This window comes from Giardia intestinalis, chromosome 2 (assembly GCF_000002435.2).
Source record: "Giardia intestinalis strain WB C6 chromosome 2, whole genome shotgun sequence".
Taxonomy (NCBI): Eukaryota; Fornicata; order Diplomonadida; family Hexamitidae; genus Giardia; species Giardia duodenalis.
The window spans coordinates 813,290-828,523 of NC_051857.1; the positions used below are offsets into that span (position 1 = coordinate 813,290).

The 15,234-nt window shown below is 45.8% G+C and overlaps 7 protein-coding genes across 7 annotated transcripts; 3 read left to right on the top strand and 4 right to left on the bottom strand.

The window, feature by feature from the left end:
* Positions 1–40: 40 nt before the first annotated feature.
* On the bottom strand, positions 41–2,422 carry GL50803_0017396 (uncharacterized protein; the record flags this gene model as incomplete). Its single annotated transcript, XM_001706185.1, has 1 exon — positions 41–2,422. The coding sequence occupies one exon, from the start codon at positions 2,420–2,422 to the stop codon at positions 41–43; it is 2,382 nt and encodes a 793-aa protein (XP_001706237.1).
* Positions 2,423–2,486: 64 nt separating this feature from the next.
* GL50803_0012598 (Ribosomal RNA assembly protein KRR1) lies at positions 2,487–3,473 on the bottom strand (the record flags this gene model as incomplete). Its single annotated transcript, XM_001706184.1, has 1 exon — positions 2,487–3,473. The coding sequence occupies one exon, from the start codon at positions 3,471–3,473 to the stop codon at positions 2,487–2,489; it is 987 nt and encodes a 328-aa protein (XP_001706236.1).
* Positions 3,474–3,577: 104 nt separating this feature from the next.
* GL50803_0017395 (Ribosomal protein L5) lies at positions 3,578–4,471 on the top strand (the record flags this gene model as incomplete). Its single annotated transcript, XM_001706182.1, has 1 exon — positions 3,578–4,471. One exon carries the CDS (start codon positions 3,578–3,580, stop codon positions 4,469–4,471), a length of 894 nt encoding a protein of 297 aa, XP_001706234.1.
* Positions 4,472–4,525: 54 nt separating this feature from the next.
* Positions 4,526–9,241, bottom strand: GL50803_0015482 (Nuclear ATP/GTP-binding protein; the record flags this gene model as incomplete). The annotated part of the gene is made up of 1 exon (XM_001706181.1): positions 4,526–9,241. The coding sequence occupies one exon, from the start codon at positions 9,239–9,241 to the stop codon at positions 4,526–4,528; it is 4,716 nt and encodes a 1,571-aa protein (XP_001706233.1).
* Positions 9,242–9,306: 65 nt separating this feature from the next.
* GL50803_0011712 (uncharacterized protein) lies at positions 9,307–12,972 on the bottom strand (the record flags this gene model as incomplete). Its single annotated transcript, XM_001706180.1, has 1 exon — positions 9,307–12,972. One exon carries the CDS (start codon positions 12,970–12,972, stop codon positions 9,307–9,309), a length of 3,666 nt encoding a protein of 1,221 aa, XP_001706232.1.
* A 422-nt stretch (positions 12,973–13,394) lies between these two features.
* On the top strand, positions 13,395–13,721 carry GL50803_0011713 (Prefoldin subunit 2; the record flags this gene model as incomplete). Its single annotated transcript, XM_001706179.1, has 1 exon — positions 13,395–13,721. One exon carries the CDS (start codon positions 13,395–13,397, stop codon positions 13,719–13,721), a length of 327 nt encoding a protein of 108 aa, XP_001706231.1.
* Positions 13,722–13,809: 88 nt separating this feature from the next.
* On the top strand, positions 13,810–15,204 carry GL50803_0011714 (Ankyrin repeat protein 1; the record flags this gene model as incomplete). Its single annotated transcript, XM_001706178.1, has 1 exon — positions 13,810–15,204. One exon carries the CDS (start codon positions 13,810–13,812, stop codon positions 15,202–15,204), a length of 1,395 nt encoding a protein of 464 aa, XP_001706230.1.
* Between the last annotated feature and the right edge of the window lie 30 nt (positions 15,205–15,234).

Genomic DNA, 15,234 nt, shown 5'->3' on the forward strand with positions numbered 1-15,234 from the left:
GCGAGAAGTGAATGGAACCGGAGGAAAAGGTGGCAATGGCTTACTCAGAAGTAGGTGTGGAAGTTATATTTATGACTGAGTTCCGCTCGCTGTCTGATTCCTTTTCAAAACTTGCGCTGTCGTTAAAACGGATAATGCTTCTGCAGCTACCATTGAAATCTGATGTTGAGGTTGTGCATGAACATGTACAACTATCGCTTGACAAAGAGTCTGGGCCATTATCTAATGATGCTGATTTCAGCAGCTCTCGAGGCTGACGAAATGCATTGTGCTGAACAGACCCTGGGCTTCGAGTAGAGGATGACTTCGTAACTGAATCGTCACTAAATTTAGTACTTGGTAACGTAATTGATGTAATTGTGTTCTTATTGCTGGACTCTTCCGGCGTCTTGCATGGTATCGGAAGTGCTTCTGAAGTGGACGTTGCTTTGTCTGTTTCAGTGTTATCCAGCAAGACTATACGCCTAGCAGTATTCATACCAGTAATAGGGGAGTCAATAGCGTCGTCACTAGACGTATTAGACGCTATTTGTTGACTGTTAGTATTATCACATTCCTCCGTTCTCTCTGGATTGTCTTCGACCAAAAGATGCTGTACACTGTTTTTCCGCTTTTTAAAGCCGGTCTCTTGCAAAGCAGGTTTAGAGTCGCGCACATCATCCTCAGGCAGACTATGGAAAGTAGCATCATCCTCTTGGTTGCAGATGTCCGTTGATGATCTGACTAAAGGATTACTCATATAAGCAAGTTGTAAACGATTCTGTGACGATAAGGTACCAACACAAGTGGCAGTAGAGACAGTAGTAGGGCCCGAAGGTGGAAGTTCTGCAGCAATACTACTCAAAGAAAGACAGCGCCTGTGAAACCCTGATTTAGATGCTGATCGCACGGTGATATCAGTTGACAGTATGGGAGAGAGGTGCATTGACACTACACTTATAGATTGTCGAGCTGAAAGAGAAGAACATGGCTCTGTTACAAGATCTTTGTTTGCCGGAGAATAGGGAACTTGAGGCTTGGGATATCGCTCCTCGAAGTCTACCCAACGCTTCACGTGCTGCAAGAAAGCAATGTCCGGCGTCATGCTCGAATAGGTTCTACATATATTAATATAATCGTGTACAGCCCAGAGATAGACTTTCTTTGAATAGTGATACACTAGTGCATATATACGTGACCGTGCTTCTGCAGAAAGGGAGCTTGTTTGATACAACACATAGTCTAATAATGTTTGTGACTTATTACCCTCCATGTTTATGTGAGCGCGTTGTTGTCGTTGTTGATCGCTTGTTAATTCACCAATAGAAGAATAACAAGCAGTATAGACATTACCCAGGTCAATGATCTGATCATCAGATGAGTGTCCCTCAAAGGAAGATCTGGTGGGAGAGCTGTCATCCTTGATCGAAAATGCATTATTCGACGGTGTTCGCGCTAACTTGTCTGGCTTCACTGTGGGCTTGGGTATCGACTTATCATAGAGCAGCATCTGTGCAAGCCGATACTTGAGCATGTATCCTTCATCAGTCTCTGCATGCCTGTCACACATAACCAAGAATATCGTTTCGAGTATCAGATATGATCCACTATCTATACAGTAATGCAGACAGCTTTTCCCTTCCTTAGAAAGTAGCACAAATTCATGATGTAACAGCATCAGATCCCCACTTTGCAAGATTGCAGCAGCGGCAGCAGATGCACGCATAGTGCAGAGGAGCATTAGTGCCGACATTGAGCTAGCGTTTTGCAGCTTTAGCATGGAGCTCAACTTCTTACTGTCTTTTCTCCGATCCCTGAGCCAATCAATAATGTACTTGGCCAGCTTAAAGTTTCTCCGTACTATTGCTATCATCAGAGCAGAAGACCCTTTGTCCAGAGTAAATGGTTGACTGTTGTTACTGCTTGGCGTCATTGGGGAGCTACTAATATAGTCAAAGCGATCAGAAGACATGCAGCTTATGGAATGTATCGACAGAGTAGTACATGGTCGTAGTGACCGAAGATTTGTGTTTGTGTCAAAAATCTCAGTATGAGATACAGCGGATTGGTGAGACCAAATTTGAAGATTGCTTCTTTTTTGCTTAGTCTTTGCTTGCTTTTCGATGGGAGCACCTGCACTGAAGTGAACACCATGAGGAGTATCCACTTCCATGGGAGTAGAATGTGAGGGTGGATAGATTAAAACGCTATACTGAGTTACTTTGTCGTATTCTAAATCGAGTAGGCTCCGAACAACATCTAAACGATCAAAATATGATGCGTAATGTAGACCCACGAATCCTTTAAAAATTGATCCGTTTCCTGACGAGGGTCGATTATCATAGATGCCCTTCTTTCGTGCCTTTAACCGCTCGACTAACGAAATGTCTCCTTGTGCACACGCCCTAAACCAATTATTACCGGATTGAGAAGAGCATGGCATGCTTTTAATTTTTGAAGTGGGTGAAGTGGGTAGGGTTTACTGAGCGATGACAGCTGACGAACAATTAAAGGCCATCACTAGGGATTTCAGAATCAGATAAGCTGTGGGCACCTTGGCCCTGATGCGTCTGCTTAGCGCCACCTCTCGAGAGTGTACCTGGCTCACGCAGTCGTCGCGGAAGTATCTTCTCTTCGCCTTCGCGTCGCGCAAAGTATTCGCCAGAAGCCAATTGCTGATCAACTTTTGATATTGCTGCCTCCTGCTTTTCGCGTTTACGCTTGGCAACCTTTGCTGGCTTGTAAGGCTTCGTGTTCTTCTTCTTAAACGTCGGAATAAACCTAGACCAGTCCTCGTTGGCCATCTCCGGGATCTTGGCGAGTTCTCGCTTAATCATGAGTGTTTTGATGTGTTGAACTGGATGAATGTTCCGTTCAATGCAATCTGTGACTATATTACGCACGAGGCCAACTCCGCGACTTGCTCCCATGACTGCAACAGTATTTCCCTGAACCTGGATCTTAGTGTCTGTGAGCAGCTCTATAGCCTTGAGTGTTTGAGCATTAGGGCCCACAAAGCGCGCTCGGCGCTTGATGAAGCTATCTTTGCGTGACGCCATGTTCTTAATCCGTATTATATCGCAATCAACCTCATTTTCGAAGCAGCGTTTAGCCTGTTCAAATGTCATTGATCGCGAGAGCATCCAAATCATGTTTCGTGCCGACAAAATTGCGGCCGGATCCCATGTCTTGTCTGTTGTTTGAACGGTAATTGTCCCCTTCTGTAAGTCAAGCTCTGCAGCAATCCCATATTTGCTGCTCAGCATGTTAGCGAGATCCTTCCAGATACTAGTAATATACGGTTCACGGTACATTGGGAACAAGGTAGAGAAACTAGAGACGTCGAGCAAAGCGCCTGACTTATTATCTTCCGGCCGAAACTCGGGCTCTCGCCAACCCTCGGGGACGTCAGTTCGCCCGGTCATATCCCTTTCCGGGTAGTTCCGCCTCTTTTCACGGCTAATCCGTTGGGGCTGGTCCATCTCGTCTTCCATCACTCTGCGTTGCGGTTGATGCCGGCCGACTTTTGGAGCCCTCTGGTGAAATACAAACCATTTTAAATTCACTTTACTTTTATTCCAGAATGGAGAGATGAGAGATGGGCTGGGTTAAGGTTCAGAAGACGCGCTCCTACTTCAAGCGCTTTCAGGTGCAGTTCCGCCGCCGCAGGGAGGGAAAGACTGATTATCAGGCCCGCAAGGCTCTGATCATTCAGGACAAAAACAAATATGCCACCCCGCGCTATCGCTTCGTGGTGCGCCGCACAAACAAGGATATCATCTGCCAGGTCACTGCAGCTGAGCTGACAAAGGACAGGGTCGTTTGTGCCGCCTACTCTCACGAGCTTCCCCGCTACGGGATCCCCGTGGGGCTGACAAACTATGCTGCTGCTTATGCCACAGGCCTCCTGTGCGGTCGCCGCCTCCTGGAGAAGCTCTCCGTCGGTATCAAGGAGAACGCTCTTGCGCAGCTTTATCCTGGATTAGACAAGGCGACAGGGGAAGAATATCACCCGGACGAGAACGAAAACGAGGAGGTCCACGCCTTCAAGGCGTTCCTTGACATTGGGCTTGCCCGTGCTAGCACGGGTGCTCGCGTCTTCGCAGCCATGAAGGGTGCCGTCGATGCCGGACTGAACATCCCCCACAGTATGAAGCGCTTTCCAGGCTACTCGAAGGATGGCTTTGACTCCTCGGCTCTGAGGGATCGTATCATGGGGAAGCACGTAGGGGACTACATGGCAGAGCTCAAAGCGGAGGATGAGGAGACCTACAGGAAGCGCTTCTCGAAGTACATAGCCGCCAAGGTCGAGCCGCTTAGACTTGAGGCCATGTACACAAAGGCACATGCGGCTATTAGGGCCAACCCGCAAGCTGTCAAGGCGAAGTTTGAGATCAAGAAGCCGGTGCGACAGGCCAGACTCACGCTGAAGGAGCGAAAGGAAAGAATCGATGCCAAGAAGCTCGAGGCACTCAAGCAACTGACCAAGTAAATTCTTGACGCAGCTCTTCAATCTTTAGTCAATTACTGATCGAATTTACTGGCCTCAACCGGGGCCCCGGGATCCAGGTTGTGCCTGAACAGATGCTCGCCCAGTAGGTCGCGTGCGAGTTGTGACTTGCGGAACACTTACGAGACGAGCATGCGTTGGGCGCTGTGCCGTTGAACGCCAGCCTGTTGAAGAAACTACGGCCCGCTGAGAGGAGCCCGGTCTCCGTGGAGCTATGAATGGCCCTGCATCTGTACTGTCAGCATTCTCACCAAAGGCTTGTTCCTTCATTACTGAAAAGCTATTCTGAGAGTACGCAAACGAATGAGATGCAGGAATTGTGCCTGCTCGTGTCTGCGAATCATCCCACACCCGCGAGCTTGTTAACCCCTTCTGGAGTCTGCTTGCTATGTTTGCAGCAACGCGGTCAACCGGAAGATCTTCTGCTGTATGGGTGACAATAGAATATGTCGCTAGACGGCTTGTTGCTTGCATTGCCTCTTGCATGTACTCTCGCTTCTCTGGCAAAATCTTATAAGGATTCTTTGCCAGTCGAGAGAAGAGATCAGCTTGTGATGTCTTACGTGTGGCCTTTTCTGTGCCTCCTCCCCAACTTGTCTTAAAGCCTTCGGTGGGAAGAATGCCTTCCGAAAAATCAGTACTGGTAAGTCCGTCAAGTGTCCGGCCACCTTGCTTACTATATTGGTCTCTACCTGAAGTACCTCGACTAGTGCGATCTTGCCGTTTACGAGTTGCATCTTGTGGTACACTGTCATGTTTAGAAGAAATCTTGGATTTGGCTTTGGACTGAGATTCCGCCTCACTGCTTTTCTGCTCTGCATTGCCTAGTTGTTCTGATGACTGATCTGTGTTAGACGTGTCAGTGACTGCAGATCTCAATGGAAGAGATTTGTAGACAAGTTTGCCGAACTTCTTGACAGAAAGGCCCACGCTTGGCCTCTCAGCTTGCTCTCTAGTGTTTATTTCACTTTCGAGAGCATTCTCGAGTTGCGCCTCATCTGTTTGAGCGGCAATGATCTCTTTGGCTAATTGCTCTATGCCTTCTGGAGAAACAGATGATCGTGATCCCGACATGGGTAATCCTGTGCCGGAGGATGAAGAGAGTCTCTTGCGTTGAGGTTTTGACTTGCTTGGATTGATAACCTCCACCTGAACGTCGTCATCAGAGCTGTGCCCGTCTTGATCCGGTTTTTGTGATTTAGATGCAGAAATACTCAGAGTGGATGGCTCTGGTAAAAGGGAAGTGATGGCTTTGACTTGCTCTATGATGTAGAGGTCTTGGTGTAGATCGTTCTCTGTGTATATGTACGGAAGAGTGATGGTCGATCCTATTGGTGGAAGATTGAGGAGAGACGGTGACAGTTCAGATGAGCCATGCGTTTCATTTATGTTGAGCTCTTTCCCCAATTCTGAGGTACAGTGCTGTGCGTTAGATGCCGTATCGACATCCATATTGAAACACACGGTCTTCTTTTTCGACGGCCCACGCTTGACAGCAGATGGAGCGGGAGTCTCTACTTCCTCCTTTGACTTATTGTCAGGTTTTTCACAGCTCCCTTCCTGTAATACATTTTCATGCACCCAGTCACAAAATTGATTATAAGTCCCAGGATCATTGAGTACCAGTGTTCTGGAAGCATTCGGTCTGGATGCCAGTATAGATTCTGATCCGAACCATTGAATTATAAAGTTCTTTGTCTCTGCATTGTATAGAAGCGAGTACATTTGAACAAGGAACTCATCTGCAAAATGGTGAAGAGATGCTAGCTGCTCCCCCTCTAAATAGAGCATATTTTGTGCAAGATCCCGGCCAACCTCAAGGAAGTCCTTCTGACACATTTGTAGGCCAAATTTGGGGCTTCCAGCCTTTGTTATCCCCCCAAATGTGGTCTCTATGCAATAGGAACGCTGGATATGAAAGCTGTTGTATGACACAGCACGTTGTGTGCACTCCTTTTGCTTTCCAATCGAATATCTGCAATCCTTTATGCTAAAATATGGCGACAGCCTATTCAAAGCTTTAAAATAAAAGTGCTCTTCGCTGTCTCCGTAGCATGCATAGCCAAAGACATTTGTCTTACGAGAATGACCATGTAGATCTATGTTTGCTAAGATGGCCTTATTTGTTATAACAGTGGCTCTATTCTCAGAGCTAACTGTGCTTGCACCAGACACATTGTCTATTCGTTTTGTTGATGGCTTGCAAGTTGCTGGCCGTGTCTGGGGACCAGATTTTGGCTGCCTCGGTGGCTTGATGCAGGCATCGTCCGCCACCACTAAATCATTGAAAGCAAGGTCTTCTGTTTGCCCTGAACAGGTCTGATAGAGGTGTTTTCCATGAGCTTTCTCTACACAATCTTTTGAGCCCGAACTATCGAAGCTACTGGAGCTACCAGCGCTGTCAGAGCGCTGCTGCTCACACTGAGTGGTGCTCTTTATCAAGCTACCAGATGGACAAGACACAAGTGAGAGGAGAACCTTTTTAAAGCCATAGACACATGTGTGCAGTGCCATAGATGGCTGTACACACCGCCGATTAAGATCTGCGCCAGCTAGGTTACACCGGTAATTTCCTAATATAACTCCATCTGGGTTGATCATTGGGAAAACCTTAAAGACATATAGTTTGCGCAGCAGACATGCTATCGGGGCATCAGAGAGCAGATAGTCAACAAGCCCCTGACAGACATAGCTGGATTGTGCTTCGCCAGGGTGAATCCTTGCAGATACTACTACAATCTTTCGAGCCTTTAGTTCCTGCATTGAAGTGGATGAGGATGTAATCGTAAGCATGTCGACATCGTTTCCCCCTATCGATTTGGTAACAACCTTATGGCTAAGAATAGGTATGTCTATGTTCTTGTGATCTGCCGAAGCCAGAAGCTTGGCCACGATCTGGTAGTTTGGACTGCTCCTAAAAGCAGCTAGCTTTTGTAAAAACTTGACCTTCAGACGAGAATAAGCGTAGTATGCCTTTGCAAATTCTAGCGTATATGCCTTATCCAAAGATGATAGGCCTCCTCCCTCGACCGCGTTATCTTGTGGTAAACTGTCCAGCTCACTATCCAACAGCAATGCCTTATTAAGGGCAGCAGTTAAACGATTATTAATATGACGGCGTTGCAACATATTCTTATGAATCAAGGAGTTGATCCAGAGTTGTTCATGCTCGTAGGTGTAGGGATATGTGTGTGCAAAATAGACAATATCTCCCGCATATTTGAAAATGTAACTGAACGAAAGTGTGTAGTAGCTCCCAAGAAGGCAGGAAACAGGTTTTACATCGGGGCCTGCATTGGTATCTGTCTTTTGTGGCACTTTCGAAGTGGCAGGCGCCTGAGAGTCGTCTTGGGAGTCGTCATAATCGGAGTTCTTTGTTTTCTTATCTTGAACAGGAGTAGTTAATGAACCTGAATCTGCATTTAGATACCGGCTATTTGAATAGTAAGCTACATCAAAGCCGCCCCTCTCCCAGCCCCGACCGGAGAGCATGTACTCTGTTTCACTAAATATAACCGGTGACATGCCATCAGAATACTGAGAGGACGTCTTGGTGAAGTTAGCGATGAAGAAATTGTATCTAATTCCTGGAATTGTGTTTCCGACGGCAAAATAATACCACTGGGTGTTTCCCGTTGAGTTGGTGTCTGGTCTAAGCATAAGAAAGTAGGTCTGATCCGCAGCACAGTACTTGGCGGTGACACCAGTAGCATTTGTTATGTATTCTGTCTTGTAAGGAAACAAATCTGACTCTGGAGTTCCCATCTCCGTACACATTGGCAGTCTAGTTGCCTGCAGTAGGTTCCCACTCTCAAACCGAGACTCAAAGCGCAGTGTAGTATCTGTTAGTGCCTGAAAGGTAGTGCTCTCTACATCACCAGTTTCTGGGCGTAAATTGTTAGGTAATAAGCTTGAATAAAGAAAGCCGTGGGCGCGTTCGTGTGCGTGCGCTTTAGCCCATTTCTTACAGGTAATAGAGTGTTCTGCTGAAAGAGAGGTGTCGATTAAAGCAAAGATTCCTGGAAATGCACTTACTGTATCTATGGCTGTCTCCGGAATGGATGCAGCCTCCTCTTTATGAGGTTGATGATGCTCTATACCCTGGTCAGTCAGGGATGACTTTGGACGGGGTGCTTCAGCATTGAAAACAGATGAATAGATAATTGAGACGGATGAATGTGTAAGATCGTAGAGCTTGTTCTGAGCACGCATGGTGCTAAGGTTAAGGGGATACCACCACTGATATGTATGCATGTTTTGGGGCTGACCAGGATGGTTGAGAGTGTCGTTTGGCTTTGTGGCTTCAGCTGCCTCGGTAGTCACGGACGAATAAGGCCTTCTATAGTGATATACACAAACCCCTTTCTGCAGCCGATAATGGATTTGTTGAGCGCGCGTTAAATTTGCTACGGAAAGACAACCACAGGGACACTTAAGATCTAGAGAGTAGTTTATAGATGGTTCTCGCTGAGATACCTCAGGCTTAGATTTGGCCATAGGCTTCGATTTGGTCTCGGGAAGTATTAAGGGTTGACTGGTATCGTCCAGCTCCACGTGTATAAGAGGCTTCTTGTCTTGGTACTTGAATCCACAGTAGGAAATGGTAATGTCCTTCGGCCTGGAGCCCACATCATAAAGTGCATCGGGGGGAGGAGGCAGCTCCTTGACGGTACGAAGATGCTGAGAAATAATCGTCGAGAACTCCGTGTAGTTTTTCACTGTGACTTTCCTTAAGGCGGCATTTCCTTCCATAAAGGGACAGAGGGATATGAAGGCCCGTTACCAGTTCCTTTTTTCAGAAAGCAACACAAACAAATTCACATAGATGGTAGACCTGGGGTAGCTGCGCACTTAATACATATGGCATGTAGTGCAAAGAACAGCGTTCTAATTGGGGTTATCATATTATAACCTTTCGAGCTTTCCACTGCAATCCCCTGCATATCTGAGAAGGCAGAATTGACTAATGAAGTAAAATCTTGGATACCAAGAGCCTGAACTGCTTCTAGAACCTGAAGGCGAAAGATGTCTTGGCGGAACTGCAGCCCCGCCACAGAAATATCTTCTATATCGACAAAAACAACGTGTAGAAGTGCAGCAGCCAAATCAGAGATAAGATCTTCGTCCTGGACGGTTGAGAAAACGCAGCAAATAAGCTTACCGATAGATTTCTCAATGACTTGCACGTAGGCCCGGTTAACCTGCTCCAGTTGATCAGAGTGCACATAGCTGCCAAGGAGAGCATTGACAAAGGTGGCTATGCAGCCAAACAATTTTATCTTTAAAGACACGTGCGTCGGCGACAGGTTATCTAGAAAATCACAGAGAGCGGTTAGCATACGCGTTGCTTCCTCTTGCTCAAGGGTATCATTGCTCAAATTTAGGATCATTGTGATCATATCTACCATTTTTGTAATGTCATGGTCGTCTACATGATTCAGGATTGGGGTAAAGCTAAGGATAATATTCAGAACATTTGAAAACAGGTGAGAAATAAAGCTCTTGTAATCATCGCCCCGGAGCGTCAGCAAAGAAGGAATATAATTTGTTATTTCGTACAACATATCTACGGCTACCACAGACGCAGCAAGAAATACCAAATACAGTTGCTCATGGCCAGAGAAGGCAACAGACGTCACATCTTCCCCCGAGTAAACGTGCTGCAAGCTAGAGCATCGCTCGGAAGAAACGCTAGCCCAGTCCATGGTAGTTTGAAGGCTACGACACAGAAGTCCGAAGGAAGAATCAATTAGCCGCTTGAAGAAGGACGCTACTTGCGAACCTATGCATTTAAGCCACTTATCTATTGTGATCTTCGCAAAAAGAAAGATGTCCCTCACCAGAAACATAGCTGACAGTATGTAATTGGTTCCATTGGGCAAGGCCTCAAGGTAAGGCAGAACCACATCATATGCAGCAAAGACCTTGTTCAGAAAAGCATTCTTTAGCCCAGCGCAGTCGTCGATGCTCATATTTTCTAATGCTGCCAGCCCGCCAGCGGAAGCAGACAGAAGAAGTGTTAGAATCTCTATTATCAAGCAAGGGTTAGTCGTCAATTTCTGGGCTCCTGCTGTTGCCACTACGGACAGTAGGGAATCAACATAAGCAGTGAGATGAAAGGTCTCGTCCGGTCTTACATGCTCGATGAGGAGACTACTAAAGGTTAAGACGTTACTTTTGTATTTGAGAAGAAAATTGGTGAAGTCGCAAGTACTAGCAACAGGAACTTCTCTGCACATCGTGTCCAATTTCTTAATAGCTCTCAAGACAACGTCCAAAGGAAAAGCTGGCCTCTTCTTTACGATGTTCATGGCGTCAATGCATAGCAAAAGAGTGGAGATAATGGCATCATTTAGGAAGAGCGTAGAAAGATGAACATGCCCAGGAGAGTCGTGGACGCTCCCTATGCACTTTAACACAGCAATAATTGCTTCGGATATGGCTGCACACGAGGCTGCACTCAGGCATTCGCTATAACTGGTCGCACACTCACTGTCGTAAAGCATGTACTGTACCCACTGAATGGCTATCTGAGTATAGAAGCATGCTCTAACCACAGTACCCCAATCACATTCGCCAGAAAGTCCACGAGCAATCAAGCAAATGGCGGTTGACGCCAGCCTACACTGCTGCGAGATAAGCATCTCTGTCGGTGCCATGCAAAGATAAATCGGCTGCGCGCCTACAAACTCCTCTTCGTTAAATGAAAATAGCTCGTCACGTATGCCAAAGAAGAGAACAGAATTCAACACTACGATTGCTAGGTTACTGTCCAGTTTGGATGGGTCAGCTAAGGGGAGCGCGTTGCCGTCACGTATCCTCTCAAATATGGCACTCTCTTGGCAGAATCGTACAAAGCTAAAGCGCGCTGGGTCATTATTCTCTGGCATAAAGCAGTAGCGTACAGCCGTATGTAGATTGATAGAGAAGTCACGAATTAATTGAACGCAATTATTACTGCATTTTTGCACATTGTACAGCCTCATATTTCGTGGAGTCGGCTCCTTATTAACCAGCAGATCCAAACAGCTAGCCATATATATCTGTATCTGGGAAATATAAAGGGCTGCAGAAGTCACAGAGTATATTAACAATAAGAACGAGTTAAGTGTCAGTACAAGGGAAGAGTTTTGCGCATTGCCTGATGAGACCAGATTAAGCGACGGGCCAATGATACAGGCTTGGTAGCTGGCATGAACTATAGACATCAAGGAGCTGAGATAAGAAACAATAAAGCCCAGTTCTTGAGATACGGTCATATGCACAAAAAAGATAGTGAACGAGAATTGACAGAGTAGCTTTGTCAACTGATTTTTGTTTAGTATAGAAAGCATGGTCACAGGACCATTGGCGAGAATCAGAGACTGTATGATTTGCAGCGGGAAAAAATCATCTTCGGGATTGTGGGGAATATTGAACCATGTGTTAGAGCAAAAGAAATTGCCAGCTATAACAATAGGATTGTATTCAGAAGGTCTGTATTCAGAGATAGACGCGCCAAGATCAAGCTCAAGTGTAGCCATCTCCAGCCTGGACAAAATGTCCTCTTCATCCATTCTAGACAGCTGAAACTGATAGAAGCGTATCAAAAGGGCGATAACAAACATGCAAATAATACTGGAGGATTTGGCCTTGCTGTAGGTAACCGTCGCTAATGCAAAGAACAACTCTTGGCAGCAACTATAGACTAACTCATCCTTCCTCAAAAAAGCTAGAAGAAATAGTTTCGCAGACCTACTATACCATGCAGTTTCTAATAAGTTCAATAACTCTGGCAAAGGCTTAGCTTGTGTGTCAAAGAAAGCATCGTCGGAATTAGTAGAAAAGGCCGGGCAGGTCTTGCTGAGTGCTCCCCACTTAACGGAGATGGTTATGATCTTCAGATGGGCAATGATGAAAACTTGGTGATTGCCTTCATTAAACTTTGGGGCAGTATTGGAGGTGCAATAGGCGTCCATAAGGCGGTCTAGAGAGTCCAGTACGTGGTTAACTAGCTTGATGACAGACTCTCTGATTACTGTATCTTGTGCAGCAACCTGCTTGGCAACGGCGGCGGTAGCAATATGGAACAAAAGGTCTTCAACTACACTAAGTAAAAAAGGGACTTCTGTGAAACGCTCGGTAATAAGCACTGTGCAGAAAGTGTGAATTTCATCTGACGAAAAACAGGCCGGAACAACAAACGCTACAAGTTTAGAAAGCGTCTTCACGGCGATCCCCGTTGCCAAAAGCGTCCTTCCTGCATCGAGCAAACGTGGCACGTAAGCCTTAAGAGTGTGATAAAGCGAGGGTTTAGCTGTTCCCGCTGTAACAAGCAAGTTAAGACCATGAAAGACAAAAATGTCCTTCGACTGTAGAGAGTCTAAAAGGACGCTAGAGAACGCAAGATAATATGTCGGGTCCTGTAGAGCCGCCTGGATTTGTGTAAGTCCGGAATAGTCCCCTTTGGAGGCAGAGTCTACAGCAGACTCCAGCTCTTCCATCTACATTTTTAGGTACTGAAAATTATTGGCCATAGAACATATTAATTTTAGAGTGAACCACAGGTCGAGAGCAGAAAGCTACAGAAAAGGTTATTACCAAGCTTACGATATAAGATCATGGTCTATGAAGATTTTGTCAGGATCTGTTTTCTACGATTAAGCAACGCGTAATATAGCACCAAAGTATAGTTCTGATTAAATTATACTGTCGTTTCCAGTGGGCATCAAGTTCCAGAGATTTTAGATAACGAGCCTCTAGGTGCAAAAAACTGTCATATTACTATATTGGATACCACAGTATAACAGGATGGTGCAAACTTATTCAAAATACTACCGGCCTAATGCTTCCCACTTCAGTACGAAGACAAAGAAATCAAAGGAGTCAAAAAATTGAAAGTTGATTTCCGCTATCAGACGGCCGGATGACGGGGAAGGAGATCGATACAGCAGCACAGGAATATGAGAATCTTAAGGGGCACGCACAAGCGCTACAAGAGAAGTTAGTGCACGTGACAAATGACCTCCGGGAGCACAAGCGTGTTCTGGAGACGATAGAAGATATCGATTCAGACCGAGTGGCCTATCGCCTTGTGGGCGAGGTTCTCATTAAAGAAACAGTTAAGGAGGTGAAGCCATATCTGAGCAATACGATCTCATCGCTCCAAGAGGTCGTTAAAAAGTTAGAGGAGCAGCTTGCTGGAACAGAGAAGCAGCTACTTGAGTTGCGTGACAAGATTGAGACAAAGTGAATTCCTAGGCTCTTTGGTGTAATTTTTATTGTTTGCGGCCATTCCCTGCACCATTCCCGGCGCAGGGAGATTGTTTTGCTAATTTAAAATGAACATTTGTTCCAGGCCCAGGAAATCCGGGGCTGCCCGGGGAGCAGATCCATCGTGGTTTTCCGCGTGCTCGGATAATAAAACAGACGTCGTCAAGGCCCAATTAGGTAAATGCAAGAGGTCATTTGACAGACGCGACACAGACTTCAACGTCAAGGTTTACAAGGGGTTCTCTGGTCTCCATTATGCTTGTATGACTGGAGCCCTCAATGTGGTAACGACGCTCCTAGAGTATGAATATGATCTCTATACTCAGGTTGAAGCCGTCCTCACGATGGCAACAATGTCTTCAGGAGATACGAAATTCAAGTGTGCAGCTGGAACTTCGCCTCTTATGATCGCAATAATATCAGGTAACATGGATGTGGCTCTTACCATCTTGAACTTTGCCAGTTCAAAGGGGGAAGATGTTCTCAAGCGTATGGTGGGCATTCAGAATGAGCGAGGCCAAACTGCTCTTATGTGCTTCTGCATGATAGATTCTACTAACGTATTAACGTTTTTGTATGCACACCAAAAGCTTCTTATGCGCTACGAGATAGGCGCTGAGACGATAGAAGGCCTTACGGCCCTCCAGATTGCAGCTACCTTCGGGAGAAATTATGTGCTTGACAGTGTTTGTAAGACTCTTCTAAAATTGGACACGTCGAGTCTTTCAGATTTAGAGTTTAAGATGGATTTTGTTAAGGCTCTGCTGAAACGCGATAGATCTGGACGCGATATTTTTTATTATGTTGAGAATACAGTCCAATATGAGCACTTTTCAACAAGCCTCCAAAACAAGCAAGCATGCAAAGTCACCCTGCTGTCAGTCTTCAAGGACGTGGTTTTGTGGCTGATCACAAACCCTGTAGAGAAGGCCAAAGAGCTTATCAACTCGGGAACTCGTGTAGATTATTCGGTGTGCTATTTAAATGACGCCTTAATAATTAATGCCACTAATGAGGACTTCTTTATTAACAGTAAGATGACAACCGATCAACGGGTGCTGGACTTGGCTAATAAGCTGGATTGTTATGTTAATTGTTGTCAGTTATTGAACCAGAATCCTGATGAGATTCTCTTGGGAATAGCCAGAACATACTTAGATGAAAACGGAAACCTTGTTATTAAGCCGGACCTCTCTGTAGTACCCGCGGCTATATTCGGTCAACAAGAAGCCGGACAAGATCGGGCAAATATAAGGCATGTTCGGCAGGAAAGCGGGCTGTCTACTGCCTCGGAAGATAGTCACACTATGAGTAGCTTTGATATCATTAGGAATGCAACTAGTCACAGACTGTACTTGAACGAAAATGGGATGCTGGTGCTCCAGAGTCCACAAGGAAACGATATTTCGCTTAATGCCAGTTGCATCAGCCACCATCAGACTATAGACGATTTAGATAGCTAACTGTAAATGCTGAGCACTAGTAAGACTAGT